General features: G+C 49.1%; 1 protein-coding gene across 2 annotated transcripts in view; it reads right to left on the reverse strand.

The window, feature by feature from the left end:
- Positions 1–21,949, reverse strand: part of crocc2 (ciliary rootlet coiled-coil, rootletin family member 2) — a 122,708-nt gene extending 100,759 nt beyond the window's left edge. For both annotated transcript variants that reach the window (XM_062976526.1, XM_062976525.1), the window contains exon 1: positions 21,786–21,949. In XM_062976526.1, the coding sequence (XP_062832596.1) occupies positions 21,786–21,860 (75 nt within the window). In that variant the 5' untranslated portion in view covers positions 21,861–21,949. The remainder of the gene's footprint in view (positions 1–21,785) is intronic.
- Between the last annotated feature and the right edge of the window lie 563 nt (positions 21,950–22,512).

Below are 22,512 nucleotides of genomic sequence, written 5' to 3' on the forward strand. Positions count from 1 at the left end.
ACATCTTCTGAGGACATAACAGGGTGCCCATGCAATCAGCAAGAAGGATGGGGTTGCTATTCTTTCTCCTTGCTGATTTCATGCATGCCCTGCTATGACCGGTGGCACTGTGAGTTAAACTGGCAGGACTGATGACTTGAAAGTTGGGTTGCTGACCTGAAGGTTGCTGATTTGAATCCAACCAGGGGAGAGTGTGGATGAGCTCCCTCTATCAGCTCCAGCTCCATGTGGGGACATGAGAGAAGACTCCCACAAGGATGATAAAAACATGAATCCACCTGGGCATCCCCTGGATAATGTCCTTGCAGACGGCCCATTCTCCCCCAACCAGAACTGACTTGCAGTTTCTCAAGTTGCTTCTGACATGAAAAAAAACCTCAGCAGATGTGACTGCAGCAGCCAGGTGCTTGTAGGGAGCTCTGTGGCTAGCAAGGAGTGATAATGTTGGAGTGAACAATAAGAGAGTGGGCTAGTGTTGTTGGCTGGACACTGATGTAGTATTGCTGCGGATTTGGCTTCATGTGTGCAACCACCATTATGATTGATTCGAGGCTAGTCTGGAGCATGATGCTATCAACTGGCCCTGGATAAAGTGACCAGAACAGATGCTGAAGCTGACTTGGTATATGTGTTTCTATCCATAGAATATATAAATGCAAAGTTAGAGTGAGAAAAGGGATTTGTATGCAAGAGTATGTTTTGGGGCATGAGTGAAGCAGCAGTGCTCCCCCTTCTCTGCTCTATTAACACAGACTTCAGATTATACCTAATATGCTATTACTGAATAACCCCCCACCTGCGAGGAAGATGCTTTTGTAAGATACTGACAATCATGTCCCTTTAACAACTTATCAATTTCCTTCTAAATCATTTCCCTGTTTCTGCTTTTTGAAACAACGGATGCCACATGTGAGCACAAAACTGCAAGACCTGCAAAAATTCTGATTGAGTAACTCCAATGTTCAGGCCACCTATCAGCAAAGGCACTGATTAAAACCCTTTGGCTAGGTAATGGGTTGCAGCTGTATTGCAGAGACTCCGAATAGGACCCATGGAGATAGCTACTCCCTCTGCAGCTGGTGATGTCAGCACAGCTGTGGCAGCTGCGCAAAAAGCAACCATTGCTGAAGGACCTGCATCCCAGCTAAGCCTGGGGCTGCCCTTTCACAAAACGGGGTGGAAAGCACTAGCCGCGGATACTGATCCCCTGCACCTCTGCGACCGGGGCAACAAGACCAGTAAAAGCCTGACATTCTATGTTGGTCAGGAAACAAAGCCTAAGGCCCCATCTACACTGTCATACGAAATCCAGGTTATCTGCTTTAAACTGGATTATATGGCAGTGTAGACACATATAATTGTCACGACCCAGGCTACAGAGCACCAATAACCATACGCAGAGGCCAGATTCTAACTAATATCTTTATTAAGGAAATATATAAGGTTAATAAAAACAAATGTAAAAGTTAGTTCAGAAGCGGACCTTTCAGGAAAGGTCAAAATTAGTCCAAAAAAGCAATGTCCAATAAGTAATATTATGGTCCAAAGTTGTAATCCAATAACCGAAACACTCACTTTGCCAGGCAAAGTGAGGGGAGATGACAAGGTCCTTTAGTCCATAAACTTGAGCAAGGCTAGGAAATAACTTGATACTTGAAACAAGGCTTAAAACGTGGAACAAGGTAACTAGGAACAAGAACAAGGTCCGTGGAATAACTTGGTAAAATCCGTGGAACAAGGCAAGGATTGGTCCTGGGAAACAAGGCAAAGTCCGTAGATAAACAAAGGCTGGGAAGCAAGGCAAAGGCTGGATAGCAAGGCAAGGCTTGAGCAGGAGCGAGGCTTGAATCGGAGCGCGCTGTCCAGACACAACTCGCTCCGTAGGCTGACGAATTGACTCCGCGAAGTTACTACGCGGGCAAAACACCTATATAGAGTCTAACTTTCCCACCGAAGCAGTACTCTGGGAATCAGAAACGAAAGCTAAACTCTGAGACCAGATGTTAAACTCCTTAAAGATTCTCACGAGAAGCAGTCTTAATTGGCTACATTCTTAGCTGCAATTCTTGCACTCCTGCGCGAAGCTGATTCCAAACTTCTCTGTTGTTTACAAAACTCCCGGCGCAAGAACACGGGAGAAGTAGGTTCTGGGCTTGTTTGACATACTTCTGGGAGACAACTTTCTTGCAGGTGCAAGGTTCCCAGATCTGCCTGGGAAAGATCTGGCTGAGAGGAATCCAGTTCAGACTGGGAAGGCAAAAAACCCAAGTTTTCATCTTCATCAGGAATTACAATGTCCTGAGCAGGACTACAAGGCCCATGGGTCATCACACTATCCCCCTCCTCAAGGCCCCTCCCAAACTGGGGCCCTCTCCCCGAGGCGCGAGGTCGCGGCTTGGCGGGATAGGTCTGATGAAAGCGGCGGGTTAACTCAGGAGCATGGACTGTGGAGGCGTCTTCCCAAGAGCGTTCCTCAGGGCCAAAACCCACCCAGTCAATGAGATATTGTAGGCGGCGGCGGTGAAAACGAGAATCCAAAATGTCCTCAACCTCGAACTCCTCCTCCCCATTCATCAAAACAGGAGGGGGGGCCGGTTGGTCTGTATCAGGACGCACACCATCCGCCGGAAGGAGCAGGGAACGGTGAAACACTGGGTGAATGCGCATTGAACGCGGAAGTTGGAGTTTGAAAGTCACGGGGTTTAATTGCGCCACCACTGGATAGGGGCCAATGAAACGGGCATCTAACTTCCGGCAAGGGCGATGGGAGGGCAGAAAGCGAGTGGACAGAAAAACCCGATCTCCTACCTTGATTTCGGGGCCCGGCTGGCGGTGTTTGTCAGCGTGGCGTTTATAGTCCTCCTTGGCTTGGTCCAGTTGCTGGAGCAAAAGTTGTTGCACCGCTGTGAGTTCCTGCAGCCAATCCTCTGCTGCGGGAACTTCTGAAGTTTCAATGACAGGGGGGAAGAAACGTGGATGGAAGCCGTAGTTTGCAAAGAACGGCGTTTCTTTTGTAGAAGCTTGAACTCCATTGTTGTAGGCAAACTCAGACAGTGGTAACAGAGAAGCCCAATTGTCCTGTTGGTAGTTTACATAACAGCGAAGATACTGCTCCAAAGTGGCATTGGTGCGCTCCGTTTGCCCATCTGTTTGGGGATGATGAGCTGAAGATAAGCGAGAGTCTATGCCCAATAGTTTTTGTAGTGCCTTCCAAAAACGAGAGGTGAATTGAGATCCACGGTCTGTGACTAAACTCTTGGGCAATCCATGTAGTCTGAAAACATGTTGAAGGAATAGATCCGCAGTCTCTTTGGCCGTGGGGAGGCCTTCGCAGGGAATGAAATGGGCTAACTTGGTGAAAAGGTCCACCACCACTAAGATCGTGGTGAATCCACAGGAAGGTGGTAGGTCAGTGATGAAATCCGCAGAAATTATTTCCCATGGGCGAGATGGGGTAGGAAGGGGGTGTAGAAGCCCTGAGGGCTTCTCCCTTCTTATCTTGGAGCGCTGGCATACTGGGCAGGTGTTGACATATTTTTCCACATCCTTGCGGATCTTGGGCCACCAAAAATCCCTTAGGATCAGATGCATGGTTTTAAATAGTCCGAAGTGTCCTGCTGGTTTGCAGTCATGACACAGACGAAGCGCTTTTTCCCTGCCCGGTCCGGGTGGGATATAAACATGATTTCTATAGCAAAGCAGCCCATCCTTAAGCGAAAAGGGAAAATGCAAACCTTGGCGAAGTTGGTCCTGCGCCCAGGCATCTGCTTGCTGACTAGCCCTGATTTCTTGAGCACAGAGGGGTCCTGGAGTAGAGGAAGCTGAACCAATGGGAATGGATTTGGTGTTCCCCACTGTGAGCGTGGCAAAGTTCCCGGGTTGTAATAGTTGGGATTCAAAGGTCTCCTTGCGTCCTGCAGCGTATTCCGGTTTACGTGACAGGGCGTCTGCTTGCTTGGTCTGGGCTGGGGTCACATAGTGAATCTGGAAGTCGAAACGTTCGAAGAATAAAGCCCAACGTTGCTGCCTCTGATTTAGTTTGCGGGCAGTTCTTAGATGTTCTAGATTACGATGATCAGTGTGGACTTCAATGGGAAATTTGGCCCCTTCTAGCCAATGTCTCCAAGTTTCAAAGGCTGCCTTTATGGCCAGTAGTTCTTTTTCCCAAATGGTGTAATTCCTCTCTGGTGTGGTTAGTTGACGAGAGTAAAAGGCACAGGGATGGAGGTGATCTCCCACCGGTTGTAAGAGTACAGCCCCAATTGCCACATCAGAGGCGTCCGCTTGCACAACAAAAGGGGTTCCAGGATTTGGGTGCTGTAGAATTGGCTGGGAGGTGAATAGTTTCTTTAGTTGCTGGAACCCTTTCTCTGCTTGATCAGTCCAGCGGAAAGGCTGCTTTCCACGGATGCAGCTAGTGATGGGGTCGGACCAGCGGGCAAAATCTGGAATGAACTTGCGGTAATAGTTCGCGAACCCCAAGAAACGCTGCACCTCTTTCTTGTTAGTTGGCGCCCGCCATTCCAATACTGCTGAAACCTTGGCTGGATCCATGGAAAGCCCTAGAGGCGAGATGCGGTAACCAAGGAAATCTACCTCTTGTAGATCAAAGGCGCATTTTTCCAGCTTGGCATAAAGTCCATGATCCCGCAATCGTTGTAGCACCATTTTGACGTGGTTCTCATGTTCTGATTGTGATCTAGAAAACACCAAAAAATCGTCCAGGTAGATTATCAAGAACCTGTCTAGATAGTCCTGAAAAATGTCATTGACAAAATGCTGGAACGTTGCGGGAGCTCCGCATAAACCGAAATTCATAACTCGGGACTCGAATAATCCGAATTTGGTCTGGAAGGCGGTCTTCCACTCGTCCCCTTCCCTGATGCGAACTAAGTTGTAAGCCCCCCGAAGATCCAGCTTGGTGTAAACCTTGGCTCCTCGAAGCCGATCCAGTAGATCCGAGATTAAGGGCAGGGGATAGCTGTTCCGCTTGGTGATATTATTCAATGCTCTGTAGTCCACCACCAAGCGTAGTTCCCCTGACTTCTTCTTCACAAACATCACTGGGGAGGCGGCTGGGGATTGAGAGGGTCTGATGAATCCCTTGCGAAGGTTTGTCTCTATGAATTCCCTGAGAGCTTCTTGCTCTGGTTCAGTCAGGGAGTAGAGATGCCCTCGCGGGATCGGGGCCCCCTCCACCAAGTCAATGGCACAGTCATAAGGTCTATGTGGGGGTAATTTTTCGGCTTCTTTCTCATTGAATACATCCCAATACTCGGAGTACTTCTTTGGCAAGGTGATAATGGGCTCGGTGTCTGTGGCATGGCAGACCTTGGCTACGAGGCAATGGTTTTGGCAGTACTGTGAAGCAAACTGCAGTTCTCTGTTGGACCAGGAGATGTTAGGGTCGTGGAGAGTCAGCCATGGAATTCCCAAAATCACAGGGAAATGGGGAACCTCGGTAACAAAGAAGGAAATCTCTTCCATATGTTCCCTTATCCACATCCTGGTGGGTTCCGACCACTGGCTTACGGGGCCCGTCTTGAGGGGACGGCCGTCTATGGCTTGCACCACACGGGCATTCTTGAAATCATGATATTGTAATCCCAGAGAGTCGGCATACTCTCTATCGATGAAATTGTTGGTAGCTCCAGAGTCTATCATGGCGTGGATCATGACGGGTCCCCTTTTTGCTGACCATAATGTGACCACGAGAAGGAACAGGACCCCGGTTGGCGGCTCTTGGATGGATTTTTTGACCGGGTTGGCGAGCCTCTCTACACCCGGTCGTTGGCTTCCCCCGCCGGCTGTGTGCCAGTCGGCTCAGACGCCTTCGACTCCGTGGAGGACGCCGCCGCAAGACGGGCGGCAGGCTTCCCTTTGGCTGGGCACTCTCTGGCGAAATGGCCCCCGTTCCCGCAGTACCAGCAGAGGTTCAAGCGTTGACGACGGGCCTTCTCGGCGGCATCTAGTCTGGGACGCACATTGCCCAACTGCATCGGCACCTCCTCGCCTCCTCTGGGGTATGGGGTTGGCGGCGGGGGTCTCCACACCGGACGTGGCTGAACACTGGCGGGAGCGGGGGGTTTTGCCCCGGCTCTACCGCCCTGGCCTCGAACCCATTGTTTCCTGTTGGCAATCATGACTTCAGCCCGTAAACATTGATCAATGAGTGCCTCGAGGGTCTGGGGAGGATCCACCTTGGAGATTTCTTCCAGCATTTCAATGTTGAGACCCTCCCGAAATTGTCCTCTGAGGGCTACATCGTTCCAGCCGGTGTTGTGGGCCAGCACGCGGAACTCGGCTATGTACTGAGACATGGGTCTGTCTCCTTGAAGGAGGCGCCGGAGTTTGTGACCGGCTGCCTCCAAATTGTCCTCGATTGCCCAGGTCTCCTTAAGGTGATCCAAGAAGCGTTGTGCTGAATTTAGGTGGGGGGAGGCTTGATCAAACAGGGCCGTCGCCCAGCTAGCCGCTGGTCCATCTAGAAGACTGTAGACCCACGCCACCTTGATGTCTTCTTGGGGAAACTCGGCATCACGGGCCTCTAGATAAGCTTGACATTGGCGGCGGAAAACATGAACCTTAGCAGCTTCTCCAGAAAACTTGGTAGGCAACGCCATGGCCGGGAGGCGAACTCCGCGCTCCCTCAACCCTTTTATTTCTCCATCCTGCGCGTTGAGTCTGTCACGGATGCGGTCCACTTCGTCCTTGCTGATGGTGTAGCTGAGCGGCTGTCCAGCCGGCGCGGCTCCGGTAGACATCCTGGCCTCGGTTAGTTGGTGCTTATGGGTGGCGGAGTCAAACTGTCACGACCCAGGCGGCAGAGGCACCAATAACCATACACAGAGGCCAGAATCTAACTAATATCTTTATTGAAGGAATATATAAAGTTAATAAAAACAAGTGTAGAAAATAGTCCAGAATTAGACCCTTCAGGAAAGGTCAGAATTAGTCCAAAAAAGCAATGTCCAATAAGAATATTAAGGTCCAAAGTTGTAATCCAATAACCGAAACACTCACTTTGCCAAGCAAAGTGAGGGGAGATGACAAGGTCCTTTAGTCCATAAAACTTGAGCGTGGCTAGGAAATAACTTGATACTTGAAACAAGGCTTGAACGTGGAACAAGGTAACTAAGAACAAGAACAAGGTCCGTGGAATAACTTGGTAAAATCCGTGAAACAAGGCAAGGATTTGTCCTGGGAAACAAGGCAAAGTCCGTAGGTAAACAAGGCTGGGAAGCAAGGCGAAGGCTGGATAGCAAGGCAAGGCTTGAGCTGAAGCGAGGCTTGAATCGGAGCGCGCTGTCCAAACACAACTCGCTCCGCAGGCTGACGAATTGACTCCGCGAAGTTGCTACGCGGGCAAAACACCTATATAGAGTCCAACTTTCTCACCAAAGCGGTTCTCTGGGAATCAGAAACGAAAGCTAAACTCTGAGACCAGATGTTAAACTCCTCAAAGATTCTCACGAGAACCAGTGTTAATTGGCAACATTCTTAGCTGCTATCCTCGCACTCCTGCGCGAAGCTGAATCCAAACTTCTCTGTTGTTTACAAAACTCCCGGCGCAAGAACACGGGAGAAGAAGGCTCTGGGGTTGTTTGACATACTTCTGGGGCACAACTTTCTTGCAGGTGCAAGGTTCCCAGATCTGCCTGGGAAAGATCAGGCTGAGAGGAATCCAGTTCAGACTGGGAAGGTAAAAAACCCAAGTTTTCATCTTCATCAGGAATTGCAATGTCCTGAGCAGGACTACAAGGCCCATGGTTCATCACACTATCCCCCTCCTCAGGGCCCCTCCCAAACTGGGGTCCTCTCCCCGAGGCGCGAGGTCGCGGTTTGGTGGGATAGGTCAGATGGAAGCGACGGGTTAGATCAGGAGCATGGACTGTGGAGGCGTCTTCCCAAGAGCGTTCCTCAGGGCCAAAACCCACCCAGTCAATGAGATATTGTAGGCGGCGGCGATGAAAGCGAGAATCCAAAATGTCCTCAACCTCGAACTCCTCCTCCCCATTCATCAAAACAGGAGGGGGGGCCGGTTGGTCTGTATCAGGACGCACACCATCCGCCGGAAGGAGCAGGGAACGGTGAAACACTGGGTGAATGCGCATTGAACGCGGAAGTTGGAGTTTGAAAGTCACGGGGTTTAATTGCGCCACCACTGGATAGGGGCCAATGAAGCGGGCATCTAACTTCCGGCATGGGCGGTGGGAGGGCAGGAAGCGAGTGGACAGAAAAACCCGATCTCCTACCTTGATTTCGGGGCCCGGCTGGCGGTGTTTGTCAGCGTGGCGTTTATAGTCCTCCTTGGCTTGGTCCAGTTGCTGGAGCAAAAGTTGTTGCACCGCTGTGAGTTCCTGCAGCCAATCCTCTGCTGCGGGAACTTCTGAAGTTTCAATGACAGGGGGAAAGAAACGTGGATGGAAACCGTAGTTTGCAAAGAACGGCGTTTCTTTTGTAGAAGCTTGAACTCCATTATTGTAGGCAAACTCAGACAGTGGTAACAGAGAAGCCCAATTGTCCTGTTGGTAGTTTACATAACAGCGAAGATACTGCTCCAAAGTGGCATTGGTGCGCTCCGTTTGCCCATCTGTTTGGGGATGATGAGCTGAAGATAAGCGAGAGTCTATGCCCAGTAGTTTTTGCAGTGCCTTCCAAAAACGAGAGGTGAATTGAGATCCACGGTCTGTGACTAAACTCTTGGGCAATCCATGTAGTCTGAAAACATGCTGAAGAAATAGATCCGCAGTTTCTTTGGCCGTGGGGAGGCCTTCGCAGGGAATGAAATGGGCTAACTTGGTGAATAGGTCCACCACCACTAAGATCGTGGTGAATCCACAGGAAGGTGGTAGGTCAGTGATGAAATCCGCGGAAATTATTTCCCATGGGCGAGATGGGGTAGGAAGGGGGTGTAAAAGCCCTGAGGGCTTCTCCCTTCGTATCTTGGAGCGCTGGCATACTGGGCAGGTGTTGACATATTTTTCCACATCCTTGCGGATCTTGGGCCACCAAAAATCTCTTAGGATCAAATGCATGGTTTTAAATAGTCCGAAGTGTCCTGCTGGTTTGCAGTCATGACACAGACGAAGCGCTTTTTCCCTGCCCGGTCCGGGTGGGATATAAACATGATTTCTATAGCAGAGCAGCCCATCTTTAAGCGAAAAGGGAAAATGCAGACCTTGGCGAAGTTGGTCCTGCGCCCAGGCATCTGCTTGCTGACTAGCCCTGATTTCTTGAGCACAGATGGGTCCTGGAGTAGGAGAAGTTGAACCAATGGGACTGGATTTGGTGTTCCCCACAGTGAGCGTGGCAAAGTTCTCAGGTTGTAGCAGTTGGGATTCAAAGGTCTCCTTGCGTCCTGCAGCGTATTCCGGTTTACGTGACAGGGCGTCTGCTTGCTTGGTTTGAGCTGGGGTCACATAATGGATCTGGAAGTTGAAGCGTTCAAAGAATAAAGCCCAACGTTGCTGCCTCTGATTTAGTTTGCGGGCAGTTCTTAGATGTTCTAGATTACGATGATCAGTGTGGACTTCAATGGGGAATTTGGCCCCTTCTAGCCAATGTCTCCAAGTTTCAAAGGCTGCCTTTATGGCCAGTAGTTCTTTTTCCCAAATGGTGTAATTCCTCTCTGGTGTGGTTAGTTGACGAGAATAAAAGGCACAGGGATGGAGGTGATCTCCCACCGGTTGTAAGAGTACAGCCCCAATTGCCACATCAGAGGCGTCCGCTTGCACCACAAAAGGGGTTCCAGGATTTGGGTGCTGTAGAATTGGCTGGGAGGTGAATAGTTTCTTCAGTTGCTGGAACCCTTTCTCTGCTTGATCAGTCCAGCGGAAAGGCTGCTTTCCACGGATGCAGCTAGTGATGGGGTCGGACCAGCGGGCAAAATCTGGAATGAACTTGCGGTAGTAGTTCGCGAACCCCAAGAAACGCTGCACCTCTTTCTTGTTAGTTGGCGCCCGCCATTCCAATACTGCTGAAACTTTGGCCGGATCCATGGAAAGCCCTAGAGGCGAGATGCGGTAGCCAAGGAAATCTACTTCTTGTAGATCAAAAGCGCATTTTTCTAGCTTGGCATAAAGTCCATGATCCCGCAATCGTTGCAACACCAATTTGACGTGGTTCTCATGTTCTGATTGTGATCTGGAAAACACCAAAAAATCGTCCAGGTAGATTATCAAGAATCTGTCTAGATAGTCCTGAAAAATATCGTTGACAAAATGCTGGAACGTTGCGGGAGCTCCGCATAAACCGAAATTCATAACTCGGGACTCGAATAATCCGAATTTAGTCTGGAAGGCGGTCTTCCACTCGTCCCCTTCTCTGATGCGAACTAGATTATAAGCCCCCCGAAGATCCAGCTTGGTGTAGACCTTGGCTCCTCGAAGTCGGTCCAGTAGATCCGAGATTAAGGGCAGGGGATAGCTGTTCCGCTTGGTGATATTGTTCAATGCTCTGTAGTCCACCACCAAGCGTAATTCCCCTGACTTCTTCTTCACAAACATCACTGGGGAGGCGGCTGGGGATTGAGAGGGTCTGATGAACCCCTTGCGAAGGTTTGTCTCTAAGAATTCCCTGAGAGCTTCTTGCTCTGGTTCAGTCAGGGAGTAGAGATGCCCTCGCGGGATCGGGGCCCCCTCCACCAAGTCAATGGCACAGTCATAAGGTCTATGTGGGGGTAATTTTTCGGCTTCTTTCTCATTGAATACATCCCAATACTCGGAGTACTTCTTTGGCAAGGTGATGATGGGCTCGGAGTCTGTGGCATGGCATACCTTGGCTACGAGGCAATGGTTTTGGCAGTACGGTGAAGCAAACTGCAGTTCTCTGTTGGACCAGGAAATGTTAGGGTCGTGAAGTGTCAGCCATGGAATTCCCAAAATCACAGGGAAATGGGGAACCTCGGTAACAAAGAAGGAAATCTCTTCCATATGTTCCCTTATCCACATCCTGGTGGGTTCCGACCACTGGCTTACGGGGCCCGTCTTGAGGGGACGGCCGTCTATGGCTTGCACCACACGGGCATTCTTGAAATCATGATATTGTAATCCCAGAGAGTCGGCATACTCTCTATCGATGAAATTGTTGGTAGCTCCAGAGTCTATCATGGCGTGGATCATGACGGGTCCCCTTTTTGCTGACCATAATGTGACCACGAGAAGGAACAGGACCCCGGTTGGCGGCTCTTGGATGGATTTTTTGACCGGGTTGGCGAGCCTCTCTACACCCGGTCGTTGGCTTCCCCCGCCGGCTGTGTGCCAGTCGGCTCAGACGCCTTCGACTCCGTGGAGGACGCCGCCGCAAGACGGGCGGCAGGCTTCCCTTTGGCTGGGCACTCTCTGGCGAAATGGCCCCCGTTCCCGCAGTACCAGCAGAGGTTCAAGCGTTGACGACGGGCCTTCTCGGCGGCATCTAGTCTGGGACGCACATTGCCCAACTGCATCGGCACCTCCTCGCCTCCTCTGGGGTATGGGGTTGGCGGCGGGGGTCTCCACACCGGACGTGGCTGAACACTGGCGGGAGCGGGGGGTTTTGCCCCGGCTCTACCGCCCTGGCCTCGAACCCATTGTTTCCTGTTGGCAATCATGACTTCAGCCCGTAAACATTGATCAATGAGTGCCTCGAGGGTCTGGGGAGGATCCACCTTGGAGATTTCTTCCAGCATTTCAATGTTGAGACCCTCCCGAAATTGTCCTCTGAGGGCTACATCGTTCCAGCCGGTGTTGTGGGCCAGCACGCGGAACTCGGCTATGTACTGAGACATGGGTCTGTCTCCTTGAAGGAGGCGCCGGAGTTTGTGACCGGCTGCCTCCAAATTGTCCTCGATTGCCCAGGTCTCCTTAAGGTGATCCAAGAAGCGTTGTGCTGAATTTAGGTGGGGGGAGGCTTGATCAAACAGGGCCGTCGCCCAGCTAGCCGCTGGTCCATCTAGAAGACTGTAGACCCACGCCACCTTGATGTCTTCTTGGGGAAACTCGGCATCACGGGCCTCTAGATAAGCTTGACATTGGCGGCGGAAAACATGAACCTTAGCAGCTTCTCCAGAAAACTTGGTAGGCAACGCCATGGCCGGGAGGCGAACTCCGCGCTCCCTCAACCCTTTTATTTCTCCATCCTGCGCGTTGAGTCTGTCACGGATGCGGTCCACTTCGTCCTTGCTGATGGTGTAGCTGAGCGGCTGTCCAGCCGGCGCGGCTCCGGTAGACATCCTGGCCTCGGTTAGTTGGTGCTTATGGGTGGCGGAGTCAAACTGTCACGACCCAGGCGGCAGAGGCACCAATAACCATACACAGAGGCCAGAATCTAACTAATATCTTTATTGAAGGAATATATAAAGTTAATAAAAACAAGTGTAGAAAATAGTCCAGAATTAGACCCTTCAGGAAAGGTCAGAATTAGTCCAAAAAAGCAATGTCCAATAAGAATATTAAGGTCCAAAGTTGTAATCCAATAACCGAAACACTCACTTTGCCAAGCAAAGTGAGGGGAGATGACAAGGTCCTTTAGTCCATAAAACTTGAGCGTGGCTAGGAAATAACTTGATACTTGAAACAAGGCTTGAACGTGGAACAAGGTAACTAAGAACAAGAACAAGGTCCGTGGAATAACTTGGTAAAATCCGTGAAACAAGGCAAGGATTTGTCCTGGGAAACAAGGCAAAGTCCGTAGGTAAACAAGGCTGGGAAGCAAGGCGAAGGCTGGATAGCAAGGCAAGGCTTGAGCTGAAGCGAGGCTTGAATCGGAGCGCGCTGTCCAAACACAACTCGCTCCGCAGGCTGACGAATTGACTCCGCGAAGTTGCTACGCGGGCAAAACACCTATATAGAGTCCAACTTTCTCACCAAAGCGGTTCTCTGGGAATCAGAAACGAAAGCTAAACTCTGAGACCAGATGTTAAACTCCTCAAAGATTCTCACGAGAACCAGTGTTAATTGGCAACATTCTTAGCTGCTATCCTCGCACTCCTGCGCGAAGCTGAATCCAAACTTCTCTGTTGTTTACAAAACTCCCGGCGCAAGAACACGGGAGAAGAAGGCTCTGGGGTTGTTTGACATACTTCTGGGGCACAACTTTCTTGCAGGTGCAAGGTTCCCAGATCTGCCTGGGAAAGATCAGGCTGAGAGGAATCCAGTTCAGACTGGGAAGGTAAAAAACCCAAGTTTTCATCTTCATCAGGAATTGCAATGTCCTGAGCAGGACTACAAGGCCCATGGTTCATCACACTTGGTGAAAAGGTCCACCACCACTAAGATCGTGGTGAATCCACAGGAAGGTGGTAGGTCAGTGATGAAATCCGCAGAAATTATTTCCCATGGGCGAGATGGGGTAGGAAGGGGGTGTAGAAGCCCTGAGGGCTTCTCCCTTCTTATCTTGGAGCGCTGGCATACTGGGCAGGTGTTGACATATTTTTCCACATCCTTGCGGATCTTGGGCCACCAAAAATCCCTTAGGATCAGATGCATGGTTTTAAATAGTCCGAAGTGTCCTGCTGGTTTGCAGTCATGACACAGACGAAGCGCTTTTTCCCTGCCCGGTCCGGGTGGGATATAAACATGATTTCTATAGCAAAGCAGCCCATCCTTAAGCGAAAAGGGAAAATGCAAACCTTGGCGAAGTTGGTCCTGCGCCCAGGCATCTGCTTGCTGACTAGCCCTGATTTCTTGAGCACAGAGGGGTCCTGGAGTAGAGGAAGCTGAACCAATGGGAATGGATTTGGTGTTCCCCACTGTGAGCGTGGCAAAGTTCCCGGGTTGTAATAGTTGGGATTCAAAGGTCTCCTTGCGTCCTGCAGCGTATTCCGGTTTACGTGACAGGGCGTCTGCTTGCTTGGTCTGGGCTGGGGTCACATAGTGAATCTGGAAGTCGAAACGTTCGAAGAATAAAGCCCAACGTTGCTGCCTCTGATTTAGTTTGCGGGCAGTTCTTAGATGTTCTAGATTACGATGATCAGTGTGGACTTCAATGGGAAATTTGGCCCCTTCTAGCCAATGTCTCCAAGTTTCAAAGGCTGCCTTTATGGCCAGTAGTTCTTTTTCCCAAATGGTGTAATTCCTCTCTGGTGTGGTTAGTTGACGAGAGTAAAAGGCACAGGGATGGAGGTGATCTCCCACCGGTTGTAAGAGTACAGCCCCAATTGCCACATCAGAGGCGTCCGCTTGCACAACAAAAGGGGTTCCAGGATTTGGGTGCTGTAGAATTGGCTGGGAGGTGAATAGTTTCTTTAGTTGCTGGAACCCTTTCTCTGCTTGATCAGTCCAGCGGAAAGGCTGCTTTCCACGGATGCAGCTAGTGATGGGGTCGGACCAGCGGGCAAAATCTGGAATGAACTTGCGGTAATAGTTCGCGAACCCCAAGAAACGCTGCACCTCTTTCTTGTTAGTTGGCGCCCGCCATTCCAATACTGCTGAAACCTTGGCTGGATCCATGGAAAGCCCTAGAGGCGAGATGCGGTAACCAAGGAAATCTACCTCTTGTAGATCAAAGGCGCATTTTTCCAGCTTGGCATAAAGTCCATGATCCCGCAATCGTTGTAGCACCATTTTGACGTGGTTCTCATGTTCTGATTGTGATCTAGAAAACACCAAAAAATCGTCCAGGTAGATTATCAAGAACCTGTCTAGATAGTCCTGAAAAATGTCATTGACAAAATGCTGGAACGTTGCGGGAGCTCCGCATAAACCGAAATTCATAACTCGGGACTCGAATAATCCGAATTTGGTCTGGAAGGCGGTCTTCCACTCGTCCCCTTCCCTGATGCGAACTAAGTTGTAAGCCCCCCGAAGATCCAGCTTGGTGTAAACCTTGGCTCCTCGAAGCCGATCCAGTAGATCCGAGATTAAGGGCAGGGGATAGCTGTTCCGCTTGGTGATATTATTCAATGCTCTGTAGTCCACCACCAAGCGTAGTTCCCCTGACTTCTTCTTCACAAACATCACTGGGGAGGCGGCTGGGGATTGAGAGGGTCTGATGAATCCCTTGCGAAGGTTTGTCTCTATGAATTCCCTGAGAGCTTCTTGCTCTGGTTCAGTCAGGGAGTAGAGATGCCCTCGCGGGATCGGGGCCCCCTCCACCAAGTCAATGGCACAGTCATAAGGTCTATGTGGGGGTAATTTTTCGGCTTCTTTCTCATTGAATACATCCCAATACTCGGAGTACTTCTTTGGCAAGGTGATAATGGGCTCGGTGTCTGTGGCATGGCAGACCTTGGCTACGAGGCAATGGTTTTGGCAGTACTGTGAAGCAAACTGCAGTTCTCTGTTGGACCAGGAGATGTTAGGGTCGTGGAGAGTCAGCCATGGAATTCCCAAAATCACAGGGAAATGGGGAACCTCGGTAACAAAGAAGGAAATCTCTTCCATATGTTCCCTTATCCACATCCTGGTGGGTTCCGACCACTGACTTACGGGGCCCGTCTTGAGGGGGCGGCCGTCTATGGCTTGCACCACACGGGCATTCTTGAAATCATGATATTGTAATCCCAGAGAGTCGGCATACTCTCTATCAATGAAATTGTTGGTAGCTCCAGAGTCTATCATGGCGTGGATCATGACGGGTCCCCTTTTTGCTGACCATAATGTGACCACGAGAAGGAACAGGACCCCGGTTGGCGGCTCTTGAATGGATTTTTTGACCGGGTTGGCGAGCCTCTCTACACCCGGTCGTTGGCTTCCCCCGCCGGCTGTGTGCCAGTCGGCTCAGACGCCTTCGTCTCCGTGGAGGACGCCGCCGCAAGACGGGCGGCAGGCTTCCCTTTGGCTGGGCACTCTCTGGCGAAGTGGCCCCCGTTCCCGCAATACCAGCAGAGGTTTAAGCGTTGACGACGGGCCTTCTCGGCGGCATCTAGTCTGGGACGCACATTGCCCAGCTGCATCGGCACCTCCTCGCCTCCTCTGGGGTATGGGGTTGGCGGTGGGGGTCTCCACACTGGACGTGGCTGAACGCTGGCGGGAGCGGGGGGTTTTGCCCCGGCTCTACTGCCCTGGCCTCGAACCCACTGTTTCCTGTTGGCAATCATGACTTCAGCCCGTAAACATTGGTCAATGAGTGCCTCGAGGGTCTGGGGAGGATCCACCTTGGAGATTTCTTCCAGCATTTCAATGTTGAGACCCTCCCGGAATTGTCCTCTGAGGGCTACATCGTTCCAGCCGGTGTTGTGGGCCAGCACTCGGAACTCGGCTATATACTGGGACATAGGTCTGTCTCCTTGGAAGAGGCGACGGAGTTTGTGACCGGCTGCCTCCAAATTGTCCTCGATTCCCCAAGTCTCCTTGAGGTGGTCCAAGAAGTGTTGCGCTGATCTTAGGTGTGGAGAGGCTTGGTCGAACAGTGCCGTCGCCCAGTTGGCCGCTGGCCCGTCTAGAAGACTGTAAACCCACGCCACTTTGATGTCTTCTTGGGGAAACTCGGCAGCACGGGCCTCTAGATAAGCTTGACATTGGCGACGGAAAACATGAACCTTAGAAGCTTCTCCAGTAAACTTGGTTGGCAACGCCATGGCCGGAAGACGAATTCCGCGTTCCTTCAAACCCTTTATTTCTCCATCCTGTGCATTGAGCTTATCGCGGATTCGGTCCACCTCATCCTTGTCGATGGTGTAGGTAATCGGCTGGCCGCTCGGCCCAGGTACGACTCCGGTAGACATTCTGGCCGAGGTTAATTGGTGCTTAGGGCGGCGGAGTCAAACTGTCACGACCCAGGCTACAGAGCACCAATAACCATACGCAGAGGCCAGATTCTAACTAATATCTTTATTAAGGAAATATATAAGGTTAATAAAAACAAATGTAAAAGTTAGTTCAGAAGCGGACCTTTCAGGAAAGGTCAAAATTAGTCCAAAAAAGCAATGTCCAATAAGTAATATTATGGTCCAAAGTTGTAATCCAATAACCGAAACACTCACTTTGCCAGGCAAAGTGAGGGGAGATGACAAGGTCCTTTAGTCCATAAACTTGAGCAAGGCTAGGAAATAACTTGATACTTGAAACAAGGCTTAAAACGTGGAACAAGGTAACTAGGAACAAGAACAAGGTCCGTGGAATAACTTGGTAAAATCCGTGGAACAAGGCAAGGATTGGTCCTGGGAAACAAGGCAAAGTCCGTAGATAAACAAAGGCTGGGAAGCAAGGCAAAGGCTGGATAGCAAGGCAAGGCTTGAGCAGGAGCGAGGCTTGAATCGGAGCGCGCTGTCCAGACACAACTCGCTCCGTAGGCTGACGAATTGACTCCGCGAAGTTACTACACGGGCAAAACACCTATATAGAGTCTAACTTTCCCACCGAAGCAGTACTCTGGGAATCAGAAACGAAAGCTAAACTCTGAGACCAGATGTTAAACTCCTTAAAGATTCTCACGAGAAGCAGTCTTAATTGGCTACATTCTTAGCTGCAATTCTTGCACTCCTGCGCGAAGCTGATTCCAAACTTCTCTGTTGTTTACAAAACTCCCGGCGCAAGAACACGGGAGAAGTAGGTTCTGGGCTTGTTTGACATACTTCTGGGAGACAACTTTCTTGCAGGTGCAAGGTTCCCAGATCTGCCTGGGAAAGATCTGGCTGAGAGGAATCCAGTTCAGACTGGGAAGGCAAAAAACCCAAGTTTTCATCTTCATCAGGAATTACAATGTCCTGAGCAGGACTACAAGGCCCATGGGTCATCACAATAATCCAATTCAATTCAATACTTTAATAATCTGGATATGGCAGTGTAGAAGTGGTCTATGTCTTAGGTCCAATTGGTAGTTCCAACCAAAGCACATCCACTGAATCAATTTTTTTTTAAAAAAAATTGTGTCAGAAGCAAGATGCTTTTGTACAAGAGAATTGGCCGTCTACAAAGACGTTGCCCAGGGGACGTCCGGATGTGTTACCATCCTGCTGGGAGGCTTCTCGTATGTCCCCGCCAGCGAGAGCTGACAGATGGGATCTCACCCCGTCTCACGGTTTCCAACTGGCAACCTTCAGGTCAGCAGTCCAGCCAGAACAAGGGTCGAACCCACTGCACCATCGCGGATCCTATGATGAATCAAATGCTGAATGGAAAGTCAGCAATTATGCACATCCAATTGATTTAATGACTCTATACTGAGGAATAGCAACCATATTTGGGCCTAAGTTCACAGTCTTGTGCATGCTTCTTTGGCAATAAATCAGCTCATTCAATGATACCTCTGGATAAGCATACATAAGATAGAACTGTAAATCTATTTTCAAGTTTGGTTACCTCCAAAATCATCTACATGCAGCACAATCTTTCTAGACCTTTTTGTTCTTTATCCTAATTCCTGAAACCTTACTGCCCTCTAGTGACATCTGAAAAGACAACAGAGCTTCAACACTTGAAAGAGCAGAATGGGGCCAGCTTGCTTTATTATGTAGAAAAATAGACATTGCAGTCAAAGATGCCACGGGAGACTGTCAAAATGGAGAATAAGTCCACACAGAAAGGATTCAATTTTTTTCTATATCATATCTTTACAATTTAAAAAATCATCAGGTGTCTCTGGTTGCTGTAGAATGCATGTAGACATGGCCATCATTCTTCTTAGATTACAAATGGTAAGAGAGACAAGAAAATAACCAAACAGGCTGGCTTCATATCAAAACAACATGCAAAGTTAGTATCTATTTTTGCACAGCACTATGATTTCTATAAAAAAAACTTTCAGTTTAATACTTGATTTACTTTTCTAGTACTATTATTGTGGTTTCCCTTGCTTTCCACTGATTCCAGGACCTCCTTGTGGATATGAACATTCATGGGTGTTTAAATGTCATTATATATAATAGTGTAGTAAAATGGTGTTCCTTATATAAAATGGCAAAATCAGGGTTTGCTTTTTGGATTTTTAAAAGTATTTTCTAGTGTTAAATCCATAGATATAGGGACCAATTGTACTCAGTTTCTCCAGCTATCACAAATTTCAGTCATATATGTTCAGGCCCCTTCTACACTGCCATATAATCCAGATTGTCAAAGAAAATAATCCATATCAGGGGTTCCATAGTGCCTCGGTGCCCCCCCCCCCCCAATTCCCCCACTCCCACCTGCCTAGAAAGGACAGGAAGGCCGGCATGACCTGCAAGGGCAACCCAATGCTGCTTTTCCTGTGCTTTTGCTGCTTGGCAGAAACAGGTTGGACTGTATGGCCCCAGGGTTGCTTTTATTATTATTATTGCAAAGGCTGGATTGGCCATCTGTTGGGGTGTTTTGACTGTGCTTTTCCTGCAAGGCAGAAGCAGGTTGGACTGGATGGCCCCTGGGATGCCATCTTCTCTTCCTACTACTACTACTATTACTATTATTAAAGACTGGATGGTCATCTGTTGGGGATGCTTTGATTTGTGCTTTTACTGCATGATAGTAACAGATTGGGCTGGGTGGCCCTGTGTTTGCTCCTATCATTACTATTATTGGGTTGTTGTGAGGTTTCCAGGCTGTATGGCCATGTTCCAGAAGCATTCTCTCCTGACCTTTCACCCACATCTATGGCAGGCATCCTCAGAGGTTGTGAGGTCTGTTGGAAACTAGGCAAGTGAGGTTTATATATCTGTGGAATGTCCAAGGTGGGAGAAAGAACTATTGTCTGTTTGAGGACAATGGCTATACAGCCCAGAAAACTCACAGCAACCCAGTGATTCCAGCCATGAAAGCCTTTGACAACACATTACTATTATTATTATTATAGCAAAGGCTGAATGGCCCCTGGGATTTTCCACTGAAATACTGTTAAGTTTACGTTGGCTAAAATGGTTCTTCATTTTCAATATTGTATTGTTCTTTCTTTTTTCTTTTTTGTACTACAAACAAGATATGCGCATTGTGCACAGGAATCTGTTTTTCCCCCCAGTTAGTTCACACAAACATTCTCCATCCATCTGCCCATCTGTCAAATTTTAAAATACAATACAGCCCCTGTGTCCAAAAGTTTCTTGGGGCTCCTTGAGAAACTTTTCTTTCAGAAAGGGCTCTGCAGATCTAAAGGTTTGATCCACATTATCTGCTTTGTACTGGATTATAGGAGTCTACACTGCCATATAATCCAGTTCAAAGCAGATAATCTGGATTTTATATGGTAGTGTAAAAGGGGCCTCAGTGTGCAGCAGAGAAAACCACCAACTATCTACTACTCTGATATGGTCCTTTCTTTTCTGCTTTTTACAACAACCTGGGTGCATCTACACAAGGCATGGGCAAACTTCAGTCCTCCAGGTATTTTGGACTTCAACTCCCACAATTCCTAATAGTGTTAGGAATTGTGGGAGTTGGAAGTCCAGAACACCTGGAGGGCCGAAGTTTGCTCATGCCTGATCTACACTGTAAAATTAATTCTGTCTGACCCCAGTGGCTCAACGCTATTATTTTTTTATTATTTCCAGAATTTATACCCCGCCCTTCTCACCCGGGGGGACTCAGGGCGGCTTACACAGTTGGCAACATTTAATGCCAAGAACATAATAATAAAACAAAAACAGTACATATAATCAATTAAAACTATAAAAGTACATCATTAAAATACATTATAAAATTATACGTTATCATATTACTCGTTAAAAGCTTGTGCACACAGCCATGTTTTCACAGCCTTTCTGAAACCCAGAAGAGTTGGGGCTTGTCTGATATTTGTGGGGAGGGTGTTCCACAGCTGGGGAGCCACCACCGAGAAGGCCCTGTCCCTCGTTCCCACCAGCCGCGCCTGCGAGGCAGGTGGGACTGAGAGCAGGGCCTCTCCAGATGATCTTAGGGATCTAGCTGGCTCATATGAGGAGATATGTTCAGATAAGTAAATTGGAGTCCACGTGGTTGTAGTGTGATGAGGCTCCAGCACTTTTAGACATAGAAGGCTAAAGATCCCAGGATTCTGCAATATAGAGTTGTGACAATTAAAGTAGAATCATAGAATCATTGAATAATAGAATAGTAGAGTTGGAAGAGACCTCATGGGCCATCCAGTCCAACCCCCTGCCAAGTAGCAGAAAATCGCATTCAAAGCACCCCTGACAGATGGCCATCCAGCCTCTGCTTAAAAGCCTCCAAAGAAGGAGCCTCCACCACAGTAGTATTAGATTATATTCACTGTTCCATGTAAATGCACCTTTTGTGAGGTAGAATAGGTTATAGAGGAGTTTGATCTAAGGTCACTGACTGAGCATGAAAATTGGATGAGGATTTGGATCTGGACCTCTCCACTCTCTGTCAAACATGGACTACTAAGCCATAGTAGTGGAATTCCCCTGTCTTCGGAGTGTTGTTTTTTATTTACTGTCTTGATTTTAGATTTTTTTAGAATACCGGTAGTCAGATTTTGTTCATTTTCATAGTTTCTTCCTTTCTATTGAAATTGTCCACATTCCAGAAAAAGAAACACTCAGGGGCAGCTAACACTTCCCAACAAAGGATTCCCCCAGGCAGGAAACAGCCAGGCTTTGAAGCTGCCAGCCTATTCAACGCTAATTAAGCTGGCCAATTGCAACATTCACACTTGTCCCAGGCAGACAAGAGTTCTTTCTCCTACCCTGGACTTTCCACAGATATGTAAACCCCACTTGCCTAGTTTCCAACAAACCACACAACCTCTGAGGATGCCTGCCATAGATATGAGCGAAACGTCAGCGTCTGGAACATGGCCATGCAGCCCGGAAAACTCACAGCAATCCAGTGATTCCGGCCATGAACGCCTTCGAGAACACCTAACTCAAGACCTTTCCGTGCTCTGTTAGTAGTAGAGGAGGCTGTGCATGGATTCTTTCTCCTTGGAAACTCTTCGGAAGCCCCTCAGCGACTGACCTGGATTGCAGCCTCCAGCCTCAGGCTTGGCTTCTCCTCCTCCTCCTTCTCCTCCTGCTTCTCCCTCTCGCTCATCGCCCTTGAGCCCGAGGAAGAGGCGCCTGCTCTGGTCCCGCTTGCTGCACCTCGCCTTTGGGACTCCCCTTCGGGCCCCGCCGCGGTTGCCAAGGCAGCGGGGACGCCGCGTGCCCCGTGTTGCCATAGAAACAGAACGCAGCCCGGGGTTGCCCGGGGAGACCAGGAGACGCGGCAAACTGAAACGGGCCAGGTGAAGGAGAACGGGCGGGAGAGAAGGAGTGTTGCACGGAAGGGGGAACGACCTTAGTTGTCCTCAGCCTTTTTTTGCGCTTGTTGTGTGCCTTTAAGTGACTTTGACTTCTTGGTGGCCCAAAGTCGAATTTAAGGGTTTTTGTGTGTGTGCAGGATATACTCGGTGTGAACCTGCCATTTCCTTCCCCTGGGGCTGAGAAAGTGTGACTTGCTCAAGGTTACCCTTCCAGACAGGCCCTATATCCCAGGATCTGATCCCAGGTTTTCTGTTTATTATGAATTTGGTGGCCCAACACTGGGACATGCCACACTCTCCCAGAAGCTCAAGCATCCAAGGAACCAGAAAGCACGATGCTTATCAGGAACGTCTGAGACCACAAAGCACAGGGTATCAGGCCTAATAATAATAATAATAATAATAATAATAATAATAATAATAACTTTATTTTTATACCCC

This window comes from Anolis carolinensis, chromosome 3 (genome assembly GCF_035594765.1).
Source record: "Anolis carolinensis isolate JA03-04 chromosome 3, rAnoCar3.1.pri, whole genome shotgun sequence".
NCBI lineage: Eukaryota > Metazoa > Chordata > Lepidosauria > Squamata > Dactyloidae > Anolis > Anolis carolinensis.